The sequence below is a fragment of the Lontra canadensis genome, unplaced genomic scaffold (genome assembly GCF_010015895.1).
Source record: "Lontra canadensis isolate GAN:19392208 unplaced genomic scaffold, GSC_riverotter_1.0 scaffold28, whole genome shotgun sequence".
Lineage (NCBI taxonomy): Eukaryota > Metazoa > Chordata > Mammalia > Carnivora > Mustelidae > Lontra > Lontra canadensis.
Window position 1 is genome coordinate 9,865,574 of NW_022631022.1, and position 16,875 is coordinate 9,882,448.

A 16,875-nucleotide genomic window follows, 5' to 3' on the forward strand; every position below is an offset into this window, starting at 1 on the left:
GAAAATAATTGTATAATCTGTATGATGTCAGCTATTAGCTTAATTAGAATTTTTCTTCTTTTAGCGAGCTGAACTGTCTTAAAGCACGTGTATGTGGGGACATACGACCAGTGTGTAATTGGAATTTCATTTTATTGAAGCATGAGTTCTGTCATAAAGAAGTACCTTTCCAGCATGGTTCAAAAAACGGCTCAGAATAAACTAGGAATTTGACTTAACAGTAAAAGACATTGTAAATTAGAACAATGGATCTAAAATGGCTCTTATTTGTACTTATATTTGCATATATTACAATCAGAGATACACTGGGGAAAATTTTAGTTACACAAATATTTGAATACAGTTACATAATATAGTTTCTAAAAGCTGAGTTTAGCATAGTGAAACACACTCCCCTTTTAAACCTAAGCTTTGTTTAAACTTTATGCAAGATTGTTTATATAACTTGGGTTTCCAAATAAAGTAACCATTCCAGATGAGAAATAAGATCATTTATTCTTCACCCTGGGTCTTCGTTAAAGCTCATCTGATCTTTCTTTTCAACTTTGTAGAGTTTACGTCACATCTCACAAAGGTTTTCTCCTGGCTTGGGTGGAGCTGTAGGCCATCCGTGTTTTCTGAACAAAATGTCATTCTGAATAGAAAACAGAGCAAACACAGCATTAACTTTAAGATGGAGCTTACTGAAGTGTTTCATCCTTTGTAAATAAAAACTCAATTTATGTAATGCATGCTATTTTTAAAGAAATTGGATTCTTATGTGCACAAATATTTTCATAACTTCAGAGAAAAATAAAACCCAAGTCAGTGAAAGCAATCAGGGAAAGGCTGCTTCCCGGAGCTCTGCACTGGGGTGATTTCAGCTCTAGTAAGAGCAGAAAGTCTTCGGGGCAGTTCCCCTTTTTTTTTTTCTCCCCAACCACAGCTCATCAAAGATTTGAGGGTAACTATTGTTCCTTTCACAGCATTGCCCCCACTCCAGGGTAAACATTCCCAGTTCCTTCAACTGTTCCTCACAAGGCAGGCCTCTCTCCCCAGCCTTCCTTCTCTGGACACGTTCCAGTTTGTCAGTGCTGCTCTTAAAGGTCTCTGGGCACAAGGCCACTGTCACCAGCCTCTCTGCTGGACTCAGCCCGGCAAGCCCAGCCCTTTCCTCTTATTGGTGCAGGCACTGTCCAGCTAAAGGAGACCTTGCTCTGTGTTCTGGTCTCTCTTGGAGACCAAGCCTTAGACAGCTTTGATGGTTTGTTAGCTTGGCCGGAGATGCTGGTTTGTGTTGTTAACTTGCATCTTCTAGGAGAAAAATTATCAAAAGTCACTAAGAATTCTAGTTAATGTCTTCTTCTTCTTCTTTTTCCTTCTGGTATTACATCTAGGGTCACATCTTCACGAAATCAGACTTAAAAAAAAAATCAGACTTTTTAAACTAAAATAGTGTATAATAAGCCAGATGGAGAAAGACAAATACTGCAGGGTATCATTTACACGTGGAATCTGCACCCCCCCCCCACCAAAGTAAAATTCACAGGAACAGAGTAGAAAAGTGGTTCCTAGGAGCCAGGGGAGGGGAAGATAGGGAGACATTGCTAAAAGGATATGACCTTTCAACTATAAGATGAATAAGATCTGAAGATCTAATGTAAAACAGGGAGACTACAGTTGACACCACTGTGTTACATATCAGAGAGGTGATGGATGTGTTAGCTAACCAGGTGGTGGGATCCATTCACGTGTATACAGATACCAAATCACAACAATTGTACACTTTAAATATCTTAATCTTATTTCTCACTTATACCTCAGTAAAGTTAAAATTTAAAAAAGTGTTAACAAATAATTTGTGAATGCAATTTTGAAAAATTCAAATGGTAAAGAAATAAATGAAGTCAAATATTAAAGATCCTCTCTGCCCTCACACTTTACCAATATCATTCCTCTCCACTTTCCTGGTTTAGTTTATGTCTCTCCAAACCTATTTCCTTTTTCCTTTCTTTCTTTTTTCCTCCCTCCCTCATTCCCTCCCTCCCTCCCTCCCTTCCTTCCTTCCTCTCTCTCACCTTCCTCCCTGCCTCCCTCCCTCCTTCTCTCCATTTTTTCCTTTCCTTTTTTTTTTTTTTTTTAAAAGATTTATTATTTATTTGAGGTAGGGAGGGGCAGAGGGAGAAAAGAGCAAGAGAATCTCAAGCAGACTCAATCTTAAGAGCACCACACGGGGCTTGATCTCACAACCAGAGATCATGACCTGAGCTGAGATCAAGAGTCAGACACTGAACTGACAGCCATCCAGGCGCCCCACTCCAGACCTATTTCTGTGCATTTACACATACATCACTGTTCATATGTAAACAGAATTTTTAACAAAAGTGGGGTTATAATGTATGTCTTTTTCTGACATTTTTCATTGTCATCAAGTAATGGAATTGGAGACCTATTTGTCTCACTTCTTATGAATTTGTCTCATTGTTTTTTACCTCGTGCATCACATTCCGTTGTGTGGGTGTATCTCAATGCATTAGGGCCATTTTCCTACTGATGGACATTGAGGTTTCCCCTAATGGTTTGCTATTTATAGACGGTACTGCAACAAACATTTTTGTACCTGTAGGTATATCTCTTGTGGATATTTTGAGTATTTCTCCAGGATAGACACGTAAAGTTAAAATTCTGGGTATTTTGTATATTTAAAATTTTGATAGTGTAAGCTCATGAGACTGACGGCTTTGCCTATTCTGTTCCCTGCTGTATACCTGGGACCTACAACAGTGCCTGGTATAAGGTAGGTGCTCACGAAATGTTAGTTGTTGAATGAAATTCTCCTGCAGCTCCATAATTTGCACTCCCACAATTAGTGTATGAGAATGCCTGCTTCTCCACACCTTTACCAACTCTGGCTCTTGTCTGTTTTTTAATTCCTGCCAAGCTAGTGGGTGACCAGCGATAATCTCATTGGTTTTTTGTCTTGTATTTCTATGATTACTAGGGACAGTGAACATTTTCTTATTATGTGTAGTGGATCACTTTCGATGTCCTGCTGTCGAACCAATGTTTTCTGTCCTGTCTATTCTACCCCAGTAGGTCCTCTCCTCCCTGGCCTTGTGCCCCTGGAAGAGAACAGCACCTCTCATCAAATTCCTTCGGTGCAGGCGCAGAGTGAGTTACTTATAACCATTTTTGTGCCCTGGAGTTAGCAGAGAGATTAAGACTGTGAGGTTGCGTATTTGCATCCTGGCTCTGGGATTGTGGTTTGTAGTGGGACTCCAAAATGGGTAGTTTGCTATTGGTCTCATAAGATACATATTATAAATTACATTTGTCGCTACAGAACCGGGTCTCTGCGAGGTGCCGTTAGTGTCCAAGGCTTCACAGGTGGTGAGCAGAAAGTGGAATTTGAGCTTAGGGTCGGCAGCGGCAGACCATCAGATTCTGCCTGCCTTATCGCTTTGGTCGCTGCCTTCTCTCTGGGCATGCCGCCTGGCCTCCCCCTAGCCTGTTGTGGTGCAACACCCTTGAACTGCTGTCTTCCTTCTAGGCTTCCTAGATCGTGCAGTGCTAGTTCTTCACTTACGCGAAGCGTGGTCCGTGTACCAGCAGCAGCCGCACATGGGAGCCTGTTAGAGACGTAGGATGTCGGGCCCCACCCCACCTACATTTTCATCGCATTTAAATACGATTCCCGGATGATTCCTGGGTACATGAAGGTTTGAGAAGCGCTGGGAGGGAGCATGTTATTAGTAAAATTAATGCATCTTATTTTCCTAATTATTAGGTCCTGGAATTTCTTTCTGCCAAGGGCCACCCTCAGGTGTTTTTTTTTTTTTTTTTGTATCCCCCAATGGTACCTCGTGCTGTGAAGGCACACAAGAGCCACTGAGCACTTATAACTTAAAAAGCTATAGGTCGGGCGCCTGGGTGGCTCAGTTTGCCTTCAGCTCGGGTCATGATCCCAGGGTCCTGGGATCGAGCCCCACGTCAGGCTCTCTGCTCGGCGGGGAGCCTGCTTCTTCCTCTCTCTCTGCCTGCCTCTCTGCCTACTTGTAATCTCTGTCTTTCAAATAAATAAATAAATTAAAAAAAAAAAAAAGCTATAGGTCCCACCACCCCTCCTCCTTTTTCAGCCTGTACCCCCTACAGCTCCAAGGAAGGGTCTGAAGCACAGGTATGCAAATACCCAGGTCTGCAACTCTGGTGCTTTGGGCCAAGGAAAGTCAGATTCTTGGGGCCAAGATGAATGGAGGAAGGGACTGTTGGGAACAGTGCCTGGGCAGCAAAGAGGCAAGGCATCGGACAAACCCCGAGTCAGATCTGGGCTCGGACAGTTACCAGCAATGCTCCCAAGCTGTGTCAGGTCCATGACCCCAGCTTCCTGATCTGCATCGCCAATAATACCTGTTTCCGAGCGTCACTGGGAAGGTTCCATGAGACTAACGCTCTCGACCTGCTTTGGTGGGCTCCCCGCGGTGGGAATTCTGGAAGCATCATTCCTTTCCCTCTGCTCTTTCCGTCCTCAGAACCATGTGGGTAAGCACCCGTGAGAAGGCTTTGGTGTGTTTTATATAGCCTTTCAGATCGACCCACAGAGAACTGTCATCGGGAACAGCCGCTAGGCCTGAGGAATGACCCTCGAGCTGAGGGAGTGCGGGGAGGGCTGGCTGTCAGAAGCAGAGCTCTTCGAATGGGCCAGAAAGTCATGCAAGAATAGCTAAGTGTCTAAGAGGAGAGAAGCAGTTTAATTTTCTCAAATTGATCGTGTGGAGAAATCTGTTGGCAAGCGGCAGAGTGTGCTCTTAGTAATTGCCAGGATTTTGTATCCCAGGGAGATAAAAACTCAGAGCGCTGTTGTATAAGGGAGTCAGGGGCATATATCTGCCACGGGCCGCTCCTGGCCGTGAGGCCCGTGGGATGAGCGGGGGAGCGTAGTTCAGAGGTGAGAGGCCTGCTGTTTTCCATCTCTACTGGGGGCAAGCCCCAGAGAGAAATGGGCTTCCCAACAAAGGAAGGTGGGAGAGGAGAGACGAGTTCCCTGGACACGAAGGGGGGGGGGGGGGGGGGGGGTAGTCTGGGGAAGGGCAGAATTCTCCTCTCATGGAGAAGTGCAGAACTCTAGAGAAGCAGAGCTGCCATGGCAAAATGTGTCGGGCATCCCTTTGCTGACAGGACTTAAGGGGCAGCTGGACCACCCTTTCTTTCTTTTGTGTCTTACTCTGTCCCCAACCCCTTATTGTCCCCGGGGACTTTGGGGCCAAGGGAGACCGTTAAATCATTAAATTGCACAGAGCAGAGCTTCTTAAGGCTACTCCCTTGGTCCACATCACAAGTTCTTAGGGCTTTTATTTATTAGCAAATGTGTGTCCTGGGTTCCTTCACAAACCACGGTGCAGCAGAAGGTCTGCAGGTGTCTTTGGGAAACCCGCATATTTAACAAGCTCCCCAGGGGCTCTTTGGCGCTCAAAGATTTGAAAGGTGCCCTCACAGAATGGGATTTCGAGAATGTGATCTGTTGAAAGCATTTCTCTGGGTGAGCAACAAAATGGAAATGTCTGTCTTGGTCCTTGCCACTCAAAGTACAGTCCTTGGACGGCGGCACCCACAGACAACTCCTGATGATTCAGCTGAAGTCTGAAAAAGACTGGGCCAGTGAGGCCATTCTCGAACTCCGAGGCAGGTAGCTCTGGACCACAGACAGTGGAAAGAGGCTAGACCGGAAGTCAGAAGACCTGGTGCAAAGCCTGGTCCTTCCCCCTGTGGCTGTGTGGACTCGGGATGGCCATCTCACCTTTCTGACCATCCACGTGCCATCATGGGACGTGATCGTGGCTACTTTATGATATCAATGCAAGTGTTAACTGTGGAGGGGCTGAGACGAGGAGATGCCTGCTAGATGTCAGGGGAGGCTGCGTCAGTACTCACCGTTGCTGGGTTTCTCCCGCTTTGACTTTGATGGTCTTGACAATGAGGCCCGAGTAGAGAGGCCCTTGGCTCCATGGGATGATGGTTTGGACCGTGTTCCAGACATTGGTCCATACTGTGCCATTTTCCCACTTGAACTTGATCATGATGAGCTCACCGATATCCACATCCAACGTGATGAGAAAGGAATAGGTTTTATTACTAGTAATTTCTTCATCCCTTGAAGATACAAAGGAAATCAGACCTAGTTTATTTGGAAGAGCCAAGTCATGTTGGGCACACTCAGGCTGTGTAGGGTTTGCCCGAATGACTTGGGAAGGTCTTTTCGGCTGCATTTTCCAAACTGGTATGGGACAGACTATCAGTAGGAACAGTAGCGGGTGAGCCAGACCATTAGTACTGGGGAAACCGTGTATTTTTTAGGTTGGCATAATTAAGAGGCTCTGACAGTTCTGCCATAATGAATCTGGTAACTCTCTTGAGCTCATGCTTCCGAGCTTCTGCTTTAACAAATTAGGAAACTGCCCCTGAGAAGACAGTGGGGCTTTGGCAATGACCTCTGGGTAGTTCAGCTCCCTTGAGGTTTGATTAACACAGCAGAGCCACCCCACACTCTTATCTCCCCACTCATGCTTTTTTTCCTTCCCATAAAAATAGAAACAATGAAGTTTAACAGTAATAGAAAACCACATGGTAAAGGGAAGCACCAGTTTGGAGCAAAATTTAAATGCAAATTCTTGGTTATCATTAGCAGCTTTAACTACTCTGTAGGACATTAGCATGTCCCAACACTGACTGAGCAGGAGATGCCCTTCCCACCTTGGAACTATTCCCCAGGGGAGAACTGGGACAGTGCAGAGGTAACAGTGGATTTGGGGAAAGACAGGTGGGTGGAGGGTTCCTCCGCACAGCTTGTCATAGCTCTTCCTGTAGAATGTTGTAAGGAATTGCTTAGGAATCCCTCCACCCTGCTAGGCTGTGAGCATCCTAGGGCTAGGGTCCCCTCTACCTTTGGGGCTGAACCCGGACTAATACTTGCTGAACGACGGAATCAGTGTGATGACCGGAGACCCAAGGCTGGAGGAGATCTTCTGGAAGCTGGGAACTGTCCCTGGGGCAGGTGGAAGGCTAGTGTCTCTTCCAAGGAAGAGGCCACAGTGAGGGTCGAGATGTGGAGAAAAAGCCTTATTTCTGGTCGTTGAGGCTGGGGAGTCTCTGAGGGAGGCATGAGGCCACTGTTCACATTGTGAGCAGGTGTGTAACGGGGCAGAGGACAGATGGGCAGGGCTGGCAGTGCAGGCTGACTGAGAAGGGAAATTTGTGCCAAGTTAAAACCCATTTGGTTTCTGGGTTATGGCTTTCAGAACTCACTGGAAAGGAGCTCAGGGCTGTCCTGTGGACACCTGCTCCCGCCCTCCCTGCTCCTCCTGCCTGGTTCTTCTGCCCGCACAGTAGATGATGGACCTCACCACCTCTGGCTTCCCTCTCTGCTCAGCTCATCTCACAACGAACCCATTGTAAACACAGGTCATTTCGCCATAATGCAGTCTGCGGGACCGGTTGAGGCTGAGGAGGGATGACAAGGAGATGGCGGTGGGGGGTGTCATCCCATCGGACAGGTGTTTGGGGGCAGTCACGTGGGCTGTGTCTGGCCTGGCCCTTGAAAATTATGGGGTCCGCCTAGACCCTGTGAGAAAAAGTAGCATACCATCAGCATAGACGGCGCTGCACCTCATACTCACAGAGTGATGGTGATTTTCTGGTTTTCCTCTTTTGTTCCGAGGAGTGTCATAGTAAAAGTTGGTTCTACGGGTTTCTTAAGTTGGTTGTTGAACTGGATCTTGAACTGGTAATGATACACTAAAGAGAGAAGGTGGAGGGGGAGAGGGTGAGGGAAAGAGAATTTAAATAGGAAAAACAGGAATTTTTATAAATTAAAAATATCATATTTTTAAAATTTAAGAATGCAGAGGGAGAAGTCTGGATGGATAGACACCAACTTCCCTCCCACCCAGTGGAGGGATTATGAATACTTTAAAATTTTTTTCTTTTTCCTTCTCTGTATTTATTAAACATTTACAGAGGACATATGGTGTGTGTATAATATAATAATAAGTATTATCTAACAGAAGCAGGCAGAGTGGGAATGTGGTATACCTAACATTCTCACCCGTTTCTGGGTGCAATCCTGTTGGACTGTTCCATGTGTTTGGCAAGAGTCCCCTTTCATAAATTGAAGGATATTATCACTTTGAGGCACCTGACACAGGTAAGAGGACGCATTGCCATTTTCAATGTTTGCCTCTGTTTGATGGGGTCCATTTTGGGATGGACAGAGCTCTAGTTAAGAAGCATATGCTCTAGTGACCACATCTCTATATTCTGGAGCAGTTGCTGGGCACTAGCTCCGTGGGGTTCCACAAGGACATTTTCTGATGGAAATAAGACAACTCTAGTTCTAGCACTTGGATCTAAAATGTTTCTGTCTTATCATATGTTCAGAATGTCCTTCCACTGGGTTGCATAGGAGACGGTAATGTATTTTACTCTTCTTGACCTAAATACAGTCTATATTTAATTAATAAAAGCAAATCACTTACTATCACACAGGTATGGTTAAACACTTCATACTACCTCATCTCATTCACTCATCAGAAGAACCCTCGGAGGTGGGTATTGTTGTCATCATCCCCATTTTATGAATAAGAAAATCGGGGCCCGAGAACAGAAGGGACTCGTTCAAGGTCACATAGCAGAGTCTGTCTCTTAGCCTGGGCCTATTGCTAAGCTTCCTAAGATGGCCTTGACTAACCTTGTGTTGTTACACCAACTGCCTATGGGGCTGTTGTTGGCAGTTACCCCACTTCATTCCAAAATGAACGGACTGCTTGCACTTCTGTCTCTTGCTGTCTCCATATTCTCTACATGCTTGTACTGTTTTAGCTCCAAGATGGCCAAGAGGCTTCATATGGCATGTCAGTTCCACCCGATTGACCGGACTGCCCAGAGCCCTATGTGCAGATGGGTACTGAGGCTACACCCAGGCTCTTGGGGAGATTGGTGTCTTGGGCAGAGGGATTTTTGGGCTGCTTGCTGTGGATTTGCCTTTCCTGTTCTAGGTAATGATTCATCCACTAATTCTGATACAGTGACTTCCACCATGTAGGTGTCTAACCAGCTTGGTGGGATGAACGAACCGACAGTTGGCTTGGGAGTAACATGATGTGTATTACCATGTAGCAAGATGGAAGCCACCTCTGAGTCCCCAAGACCTGAGTTTCAAGCTGTGTTGCAGGAGAATTCCCACCAGAAAGCACAGATCATGACACTAGCCACTTGTCATCTATCCCATACCCCCGGCACGTGGAAATTCATCATCTTCGTGAGTCAGTGTCCTACCTACCAAATGCCACACGGCCCTGGGAGGTTGGGAACCTCACACGGACCCGGCAACAGCTGTTGTGGTGGCGTGTTGCCAGCACCCCAGCTGCAGTGTCCCAGGCTGCCTGGTTCTCTGGGATTCTAGGTTGTTTGCACAACCCTCCCCTTTGGCATAAACTGACCTTCTCATTTGGGTTTTGTGGTGGCCTTGCTTATGAGCCTAGGGTTATCTCTTGGGTTGACTCTGAAGCACCAGAGTTTCTTTTTGTATATTTATGTTCATGGCAAGAGCCAAACACGAACTGAGGACTTTTATAGGCCAGGAGTTTTCTGCTTTAGGTGGAAGCTAGCTTGGGCCTCACCTGGCCCTGAGCACAGCACCCTGTGCCCAACAGGTGCTCAGATCCTTATAAATGGAATAAAGCAATTTGAGATGCTCAGGACTGTGAGGCTGAGGGTGAGAAACAAGAGAAGTGCAGTGGGCCCAGGTTCCAGAAAGGGTCCCTCCACCCTGGCTGGCAGTGATGGAGACAGGGACTCTGGCCTAACATCCCAGAAGCCTCTGAGAGGCTGTATACGCTTTGGGGGTGTATCAAGAGAACCCTGTCGCAGGCAGACAGCGTTGTAAGTTGAACAGAGGCAAAAGGAAAGGTCCTTCTGAAGACAAGGCCATAGGTGTGTGGGGTGGGGGTCAGATGTAGACAGGAGGTGGCGGGAGGACTGGCCTCGGGTAACCTCCTAACAAGGAGACAGGCATCTTGCAGAGCACTCAAGGATCCCCCATAGCAACCAATTTTAATCCAATTTCATATGTATGAAGTGGAAGTCTACTCTGCTCAAGCCAGTGCTAAGAGCTGTTGGGGATAGAGGAGTTAAAGAGGATTATTAGCAGTACGCATGATACCAACACTGGCTAATACTTATTTTGTTTACCTGTGCCAGGCACTTTGCACCTATTATCTCATTTAATCCTCACAACAGGTGATATAATCATCACCTCCTTTTAGAGAGGAGGAAACTGAAGCCCAGAGAAGTTAGGTGACTTTCCCAGTATCACACAGCTTGGAAGTAGTGTAGCTGGGATATAAGTCCGGGCCACCAGGCTCTAGAACTTGAACTTTTAAGTGTTTGTACCTGGGACCATAGCTTTATATACCCTAAGGAAAAGGTTGAAATATGGACAGAGATTTAAGTCCAAGAGTGTCATAACAGAACTGTTTAACTGTATAACTAAAAATAAATCAGCAACACCTGAGATACTCACCTGTTGAAGAATGACTATGGACTGACTAATCAGGACAATCATGAGAACTACCACTTAGCTTTTTATCGTGTCCCCAACACTGAGCCAGTCACGTCACATAATTACCTCTTTTCTCTTTACAACAACTGCATAAGATGCCCGCTTTATCTTCCCTTCACATCATTTTACAAATGCAGAAGCTGATGCTTGGGGAAAGTTAAGTAACTTGTCCATTGTTGTGCAGCTCAGAACGGGGGAAGCTGCAATTAGACTTGAGACTGCTGATTCCGAGTTCATATTCCCAACCATGTGATTTACTCTTATGAAGTCATTAAAAGATATTTTTGGAGCAATTTCAATCCTTCTGAAAGAAGTGGGGGGAAAAAAAAGCCCCAAACAACAACCAGGATACAAAATTGCATCGCTAACATGAGACCAACTTTATAAAACAGAATACACAGGAAGGGATTCATAAAATGTAACAGTGCTTATCTCTGGAGAGGAGAGGTCATTTTTATCTTTCTTCACGCTTTCCTGCAAGTTCTGGGTTTTCTACAATATGCTTGTATTCTAATTGACTCTTGCTGGAAAAAGAAAAAGCTTTTAAAAGTATTAGAATAGAGAACAAGAGGGCCAAAAGCCACGGTGCTCCACTTAGAGGAGCTTGTAGCTGGGAAGATAAGTCACTTCTGTGACTCTTGTCCCCTCTGTCTTCTTGTCTCATGGGCTGGGCATCCATGTCCATGTCTTCTCTCCCCAGGGCAGTCTTGGTGTCATGTGAATGCTCCTGTCAGCACAAGTCCCAGCATGCAGCGGGCACCTAAGGGGTCTTTAGCGGTTCTTTTGTGGACAGGGACTTGGGCTGCATTAAAGAACCTAACTGTGAATGGGGGTCGGCCCTTGTGGAGATCCTAGGAGACACCAGCCTATACACGAAGTGTTCTGCCTCCATCATTTTTCGTCCTGGTAAGGAGACTAGATAAGGTGCAGGCCCTGTCGGTTTCCTTAGTTTCCTTAGTACTGCCCACCCACTGGAAGGAGTCCCACCCATGCTCTTGAGCTGGCCCTGGCCAGCAGAGTCCTGTTTTCTCCAGAGACTTAGGATGTCAGTTACTCTGCTGGACGTCAGACAAGGAAGCAGAGGTTTGGACACAGATCCAAGGTCACCCAGAGTGTTACAGGCAGAGCCAAATTTGAACCCAGGTGTCTGTCTGATTCTAAAATCCCCTTTCCACTGTCTCCTGAGGTCCTGGTTCTGCAAGCCGCATCTGCTCTTTGAAAGCAAATGGCAAACCCCCAGTCCCTGAGGAAAGGCAGCCGTCAAAACCTTCCTGGAAGAAAGCCACTGAGACAAAGTGCCTCGAGGGTCTCGCCCGCTGACATCCATCCTAGACTGTGGCTGCTGCATATTCTTCCTGCCTGTCCCCTGAAGGCCTAGTCCCTGAATGGGGGTAAATGGCTCAGGTCCCTGAGCCAGAGATGGGTTTTTGTCTTCCTTTGTTCTTCACTCATGAGTAGGAGATGGATTCCCACGTCTGAGATGCCACGGTTGCATAATTCTGGGGGAGGGTGTAAAATCCAAGGGTCGGCTTGCCAAGACCCCTTTAGCTCCCATCCTTTGAGTGAGAATTACCTGACCTCCTGCAGTATCTTCCCAAGGTGGAGTCTGTGCAGGAATTTGGAACCCCAAAGGTGAAGGAATGGCCAGGAGTCCGAGTCCACTGGCCTCCCAAGCACTCCTGAAGGATATGTAGGCTGTGGAGGGGCACAGGGGTGAGGGGATGAGGGCACCATTGTGTCTGCGAGAGCCCAGCTGTAGAACTCGGCAGGTTGATGGCACTGGTGGTCCCAAATGACCTGCATTAGGGAAGTCATTTTTTGGGGGAGAAATCTTGAAATGGCATTATTTTTATAAATATAAAAGAGGCTTTCATACGGAGAACTAACTAGATGTTCCTATTTTGGATTTTTGTGTTTTTCTTTAAAAGAAAAAGAGACAATTTGCCTCATCCCCCACTCCCTCTCCTTCCCCCCCAGACAATGATGCTGTTACAAAGATTAAGGAAAAAAGCAGAAGTCATTTTGCTCACTTTCCCTCATGACATGTTTAGTAAGGATTTTAAAAAATGATTTAGGAAAAATGCTTTTGATCCTGTGACTGTGGAGGGGACAGCCCAGTGCATTCCTCGGTTCAGGGAGGAGAAATTATTTTAGGTCTTAAAGATAAAGAGCATGAAACAGTCCATTAACCCTGAATGAGATCAGGCAAATGCCACCTAGAGCAGAGATGGGAGGCCTTTGGAGAGTCTCCTCAAATAGAGTCTTCCTGAGGTTCGGTACCCTAAAAGCCCCGGATTCTGATCTTGTGTAAACCCCACTGGTGCCACTTAAGTTCTTTTTATAAGGCAGCCACAGTAGACATTGGCTTAGTGGAATTTATGAAAAGAGAAATTTTGTTTCTCCTTCTTTTTCTTCTCCTCTTCCTCCTCCTTCTTTTTGTTTCATGGAAAAAAAAATGATTCCAGATCATTAGATATTGGCTCTGGGAGATATTATGATTTTCTTTGCAAACATCAAAGAGGCCTTTTTCTTTAAGTGTATCGATTTTCTTTCATGAAGATGGGAGGAATGATATCTCTTGTGTTGTCTTGCCACACCGAGGGCTGGTTCCTAGACATGAGATGCCTCTAACTCGAGAGGGAGGCTTCGGACCTGACACTGAGCCTGAAGATGGCCCCGTGAGGGCTTACCCCACCAGGGGGCCAGCACCCAGGGAAGCTGGAGGAGGGAGGGCAGGAGCAGGTGTATTGGAAGCAGGTGTATTGTGCAGCTCTGGGCTCATGTTGGTGGCTGCAGTTGGGTTTCACAGTACCATGAGACACCTCATAAAGTGCTTTAGAGTGAGCGTCTTCCAAATGCACGTGAGGTATTTTCAGTGGAAGACAGTCAAGGCCTCGAAGGCTTGGGAAGAGTTTTTTGCTTCCCACTTACCTGCCTCTAAGAATTTAGATAGGGGCCTAGTCCAGGGAGACAGCTCCTGCCACAGACAGCTGCAGAGTCTGGGTGATGAGGGTGGGAAGTGGGGGGGGCTGGGGAGGGGGAGGGGCTTCAAGCCTGTGTGTTGATTCTGTTCTGTGTCCCATTGTCTCTGCATGGTGTGATGAACATTTGTTTCCCAAACCTTGGCTCTTCTCATCTTCCTGTGAATTAACTTCCTTCTCTCTGAAGCCCCATCCCTTTCTCTTTAGCTCAGGATGGCAGGTAGGCTTCAACTGCCTGACTTCTTTGAGCCTCTCACGGCTCTGTGAGGCTCTAATACACATGAAATTAACATTTTCTCCTGCTGAGCTGTTTTATGTCAACTTAATTAATAGGCCAGCCAAAAGAAAGGGTAGAGGAAAAATTTTCCTCCCCTACACCCTGATGTCGGGGGATTGGATTCTTCCTGCTTCTGTGAGCAGTTGCCTTTTCCACTGGGGGTGAGATTGGGGGAGTGTGTGTGTATGTGTGTGTGTGGTAAGGAGTGTTGTGCTGACTGGCATCATGCTGCCTGCTGTTTGTGCCCATAGGTGCTTCATGTGGGAGGACAACAGAAGCCCTCAGCTCTACCACCTACCACCGTATGGTCGTGAGCCCTCATAGCCTCTTTGAAGCTCCATTTCCTCATGTGTAAAACGGGCATCAAGAGGACTCTAACAGGGGGGTTGTGAGAATGTGATGCGATGGGACAGCGTATATTAAAGTGCCCAGCTTCTAGAAGGTGTTAACCCAGGGACACCTTTTCCCTTCCTATGTGCTGAACTGACCAGGCACGGTTCTGAGCTGCACCCCCAGGGGTCGGTTTTAGCGGTTCACGCCCATAGTCATCCACACACCATCACTCTGTGGCTAAAGAAACTGAGACCCGCATGGGTTTTGTCACTAGGTCAAGGTCAAATATGAGGTTGGCAGCAAAGCCAAATTCTGGACGCCCTATTCCCAATCTCAAGCCTGTGCTGTCTCTACTACACCCAGTGCTTTTTCTGGACCTCTCCCTGGAAATTAGGGAAACCTTTCCTAAAGAAGTAGTGGAGAAAAGCCAAAGACAAACAGATTCCCCCAACTTACAGTTTGGTTGGTTGCCTACCAACCAAAAGGAAAGAGTACTTAAGCAAGTTCCCCTAGGTGGGATGAGGCCCAGAGTGCAGAGGGAGAGAGAGGGAGAGGGAAGGAGTGGGGAGGACTGGTGTTGGTGCTACAGTCAGGAGACCGCGTGGAGTGGAAGAACAAGGGCCGTGAACCAGGGCAACCTGGGGTCAAACATTACATTTGCTGCTCACAGACTGTGAGACTTAGGGAAGTTGTAAACTCTCCAAGTCTCAGTTTATTTATTGGAAAATCCACCAGCATCAGTCTCCACCCTGACCCATCTCAGTCTCTGTCCCTCTGTCTCTTGTTGTGAGGATTATACAATAAAGGAGCTAGTTTGTAACAATATACTCAGTGGGGAGCCTGGACAGAACAGGTCCCCATAAGTGCCACTTCCTTCCGCTCTGAGTGGCCTCATCCCACTGCTGGAGCATTAATTAGATAAGGTTCACTAAGCAGGTTTCTCTCAGGATGGATACGTTCCCTCTCTTCTCTTTTAAAAAACAGGCTCCCAGACTGGTGAAGGCTCTTCCTGGGACAGTGAAAATAGAAGTGGGCAATAACTGCCTTGTGCTACCGGCTGAGTGGGCACAGACTCTTTGATGGTTTCGTTGAAATATCTTTGGAGCCAGAGGAATGAGGGCTAAGTTAGTCACCCTTTGTGGAGCTACAATCGGGAGGCCATGTTTAGCTTGCCCAGCCAGACCCGGCACTAAAATATATCATGCAATTAGATGTTCTTAAAAAATATGAATTATAGGTTCTCTGAAACCAGAGCTGGGCAAGTCTCTTCTTTTAAGAATCTGCAAGTATTCATCAAATGCCAGTGAAATGGGCTTGGAGGGCCCAAGTCAGAGATGATCATGATAGTGATGGGTGGAGAAAGGTGTAGTTATAGGGACCTAGATTAAAGGCCTTGTGCCAGTACCGTCAACAGAACTTTCTGTGATGATGGAAGAGATCCATTTCTGTGCTCTCCAATATGGTAGCCACATATCTGAGCACTTGAAAGGTGGCTAATTGACTGGGGAAGCCAATGTTTGATGGCATGTAATTCCCAGTAATGTAACTAGCCACAGCCACCACACTGGGTGACGCAGCGTTATCCAGATTGCAGCAACCCCCGAGCAGCTGTTCCCAAATGGGCAGAGTCTCACCCAGGGATAATTTCCGGCCATAGCCAGGGCAGCTTGGGGTGCTACTCCCCACTGGTGAACAGATTAGGGTTTTGCTCACTGGAAGGACTGAAGCAGAATGGGGGAGAATTTGGAAGGCCCAGAGAAGAGGAAGGGGCAATGTGGGCCACAGCTCAGCCTGGGAACCTCTGTTAGGGGCTGAGATGGGTTCTGACCTGTTTCAGGCAGTCCTGACTCATAGGGCCATGCTCATCAGAAGTATCTGGAGCGAGATGAGTCATTGACAATAAAGACACCCGAGTGTTGTCTCCAAGGGTCTCCCTGCCTGTCTTCCTGGGATGGCGCTGAGCATTTACATGGGGGGGGGGCGGGGCATGGTCTTCAGTGAGCCCCATGAAGTAGGGGCTCTGACTACTCTGGCTCAATTTATGTTTGAAAAATAAATGACTGGATGGACACACTGGTTTTTTGTAGCTGCTGGGGCAGACGGCGCTGGCCAAATGTAGTTCTCTGGTCCTCCGTCATAGGAAAGAGACCCCTGTGAGTTCATACCAGTGGCTTGTGGTAGTCGGGCATCTGGGTCCTTGGCAAAAGAGAGGAACTCAGACTGTACCTCAGAGTGTATCTGCTGGTCTTTTTTTCCCCTCTTCCTTCCCGACATGCTTGCCTGCCCTTTCTCCCCATCTCCAAGCCCCCAGCAGATGTCCTCCAGCTCTACCAAGCTCCTCAGTTCAGAATACCCCCAAGCCGTGGAAGGTGAAAAGTAGTCTCCTTTCTTCCCAGCTGATCTCAAAACCTCCCCCTTCTTCTCTCCTCCCTCCCTCACCTCCACCAATAGAGAAAGGGCAGGTTCCTGAAGCGGGGAGGAAATCAATCCCTCAACTAGGCTGGAGGTCTGGGTCTAAATGCTGACTCTGCCAAGAATTCACTCTGTGTCCCTGGGCAAATGATTTTCCCCAGCTGGGCCTGGGTGTCTGTGTCTGTGAAATGGCAGGGTAGAGCAGCGTCTAGAAATGCTAACATTCCATGATTTAAAGCAGAGCCAGTGAAATGTGCTTATCGGAGGGGCTTAATCACTCC

At 47.0% G+C, this 16,875-nt stretch overlaps 1 protein-coding gene across 1 annotated transcript in view; it reads right to left on the reverse strand.

Moving 5' to 3' along the window:
• Nucleotides 1-293: 293 nt before the first annotated feature.
• Nucleotides 294-16,875, reverse strand: part of LIPC (lipase C, hepatic type) — a 129,423-nt gene continuing 112,841 nt past the window's right edge. Inside the window, exons 7-9 of the mRNA XM_032864851.1 lie at nucleotides 7,650-7,767; nucleotides 5,908-6,126; nucleotides 294-634 (exon numbers count right to left, since the gene is read on the reverse strand). Coding sequence (XP_032720742.1) covers nucleotides 523-634; nucleotides 5,908-6,126; nucleotides 7,650-7,767 — 449 coding nt within the window. The 3' untranslated portion in view covers nucleotides 294-522. The remainder of the gene's footprint in view (nucleotides 635-5,907; nucleotides 6,127-7,649; nucleotides 7,768-16,875) is intronic.